General features: G+C 51.3%; 1 protein-coding gene across 1 annotated transcript in view; it reads right to left on the minus strand.

Annotated features, from left to right (window-relative positions):
* Positions 1–2,930, minus strand: part of BPTF (bromodomain PHD finger transcription factor) — a 73,383-nt gene that overhangs the window by 40,961 nt on the left and 29,492 nt on the right. The window contains exons 12-15 of the mRNA XM_018569272.1: positions 1,740–2,562; positions 938–1,155; positions 599–769; positions 269–436 (exon numbers count right to left, since the gene is read on the minus strand). Of these exons, the coding sequence (XP_018424774.1) occupies positions 269–436; positions 599–769; positions 938–1,155; positions 1,740–2,562 (1,380 nt within the window). The remainder of the gene's footprint in view (positions 1–268; positions 437–598; positions 770–937; positions 1,156–1,739; positions 2,563–2,930) is intronic.

The raw sequence follows: 2,930 nt of genomic DNA on the forward strand, positions 1-2,930 counted from the left end.
AGAAGAAAACTTTTCCACAGACATTTCCATGGAGGATAAAGCGTCCATTTGAAGAAAACTCACCAGGAAAATGGGCAATACACAGAGGTGAGGAGGAAGTGGGGCAGGGAGGGTTGAGGCGCGGAGCCTACAGGGGATTCAACCCACCAGACTCCACCTGTAACTTAACTGGCACATTTGGGAGCAGTGAGTCTACCAATTCTGCTGAGCTAGGTCAGATTGGCCTGTGCACGAGGACTGTACTGAAGAATCAGGACAGGGGAGGTACCTGAAGCAGTAGCTGGGGGTGAAGAGGTAGATGCTGGGTCAGTGCTGCTGTCTGCCGCTTTGCTGCTCTGCACGGTCTTGTTCTCGGAGTCCTTACTGGGGGTCTCTGCGGCTTTGCTGCCATCGATAGATGAGGGGTGCTCCACGCTGCTTTCATCACCTGCTGTCTCTGCATGAACATATACAAGAGTAAGTACGGGGGCAAAGCTCCATGAGACTGGCTGTTCCCTGCCGATAAATCACTACAGCTGCCTTACTGCACAAAGCTGCAACAACAAAATACAGTCCAATAGTCAATATAGTTTCACCTATAACATGGAAGAGAACTCACCTCCTTTCTGCTCTTTGTCCAGCCCCTCGGCCTCCGATTTGGAGACGGAATTAGCTTCTATGCTGCTCTCCCCCTCAGTCGCAGTCGCCTCCGATGTCTTTTCCCCCTCTGCCGAGACCTTGTTCTTCTCTGCTTCCTCCTGCTTGGCTTTCAGACGATCAGTTATCTCCTCTGTAAAAGACGGGAGGTTAAAGTGTCACAGAAAAACCTTGCGGTCCAAAAACAACAAAAGGGAGAAACTATTTCTCAGAAGATAAAGACGCTTAGTAGATGGGGCCCTTTGGAAGTCCTCAACACCACCATGCCGTAGAGGAGACCTCCCAAGTCTGGAACACTTACCATTGACCACTGACAGATAGGAACGGTTGTTCCCCTTGGCCTTGTTGGTCAGCTCCTCTGTGATATCCATATGTCGATGGATTTCTGCTCCGAGGTCCTCCAGGGTTTTACACAGGTCGGCCTCATAATGCGTCCGGTCCAGGCAGTCTAATAGCTCGTCAAGCTGCGGCTTTGTACTGAAGTACCAGATCTTCTTCTCCTTCTCAGACTCTTCTTCTCTGCACAGGGAAAAAAGAAGAATATCACCAACTGGCAGCCATGGCCTGACCTCATCTCCCTTTAAGACCCTTCAAATGGGACACTTATTACACGGTCATATCCTAGAGCTTAATAGGGTCCATCTGAGGGACTCCAGGGAGAACAAAGGAGGTATAGCTCTGCTGTAGATTTAGTGACATACAAAGTACAACAGACTATGGCTCATATGATTGGGCTAAGCTGTCTGGACCTTGTTTCCATGTCTGCCCTCCTGCAAAACCTCAATAATTAGGGTATCCAGCTAAACAGAGCCCGGGTTCTACCATCAAACTGAGACATTCATCGTTGGTTCTCCCACGGGTTGTCCCAACGTCTGGCCGATGAGACATCAGGCCTCCACTCCCACAAGTGGACTATCCTAGAGGATGAAGTGGACTGGCCATGGGAAGAGATGACCTCTCAGCTAAATGATGGGGATTGGCTTATACCCTGTGTCCAATCTGTGCCCCTCCATGCACCAGAAACAAAGGTCAACAAGGACTTGGATGGGTTGTCGTGGACTATTACAAGTCACCTCCGACCAGCAGAAAAATGGTTCACTTACATGATGATGCGTCTGGTTAAAAACCAGTATTTCCGTCTGTGGCGGTCGTAGCCGATGGGCTCGTGCCTTATGTACGGCTTGTTTTTTTGGATCTCGGCCACACAGTCGTTCACGCCAGACACTTTGTGAGCCACGCACACCTCGCACTGCCACTCGTCCTCGGGTACCTCCTCCAGAGGCGGCTTTACACACTCCAGGTGGTAGACAGCGGAGCAGGTCTCGCAGCACAGCAAGTCCCCCAGTTTGTGGCACACTCGACAATGGTCGTCGTACGTGATGACGCCTTCGGACATCAACTCCTCGCGAGCCATGTTGGTGGTAAGGAACTGGTCCACCAAGAAGAGCAGCACTTGCACCTTGCTCTCTATAGGGCCGTACGGATAGTCGTCCACTTCCTGGAAGGGAAGGACGTGTTGATACTCCTTGTCGCTTTCGCAATAAACGCGCAGCACCTCCGGCCAGGTCATGCCGTCGATGAAGTACAAGGTGGAGTTGACGCTGTCCTTTAGGTCGGCTGGTCCAAAGGTAGTATTGGAGGTGTCCTCCTCTCGAAGGACAGCCTTCAGAAGGGCGACGTGCGTCTCGGCCAACAGGGTGCACTGCTCCTGGCTTACAAGAGCGGCGCAGAAGTCCTCGAAGCGGAAAGGGGAAAGCCGCAGGACCGTGCCAAAGTTCCTCAGCACCTCGTAGATGGCTATCACGTTCATCAGGTGCTCCGAGGGCAGCAGCAAATCTTCCGAAGACTTGGGGAACTCCAGAGGCGGCACGTCCTTCTCCTCAAATATCGGGGAGCGCGGCCTGTGGACTCTGGGTCTTCGCTTTCCTGTTAAAAGGAGAGAAAATCAGTCAGAGGGAGGATGAGAGATGGGAGACAACACATTGATTATAATGACATGAAGGCTGCCATTGCTTTGTTCTTCTTCCCCATTATCTGATATGAGGAACTCGGGTTCCAATACTTGAAGTCCCTGACCCAGAATGCAGATCAGAACCTCCACCTTTCCGGGTCAGTGACTCCAAATACTGAGGCCAGAGAGTGAACATTAGAACCAGACAAACAGCATTTTCAGACAGACCAGCAATGACCAGATTTCTATCAGGAAGGTTCAAAGTAGGGATGCACTTTAGGCATAATGCCGAAGGTGCCATTTTCCTGCCGATACATGGGCGCATCCCTGATTTCTTTCCTCC

Source organism: Nanorana parkeri, unplaced genomic scaffold, assembly GCF_000935625.1.
Source record: "Nanorana parkeri isolate BGI_ZX_2015 unplaced genomic scaffold, ASM93562v1 scaffold1316, whole genome shotgun sequence".
Lineage (NCBI taxonomy): Eukaryota > Metazoa > Chordata > Amphibia > Anura > Dicroglossidae > Nanorana > Nanorana parkeri.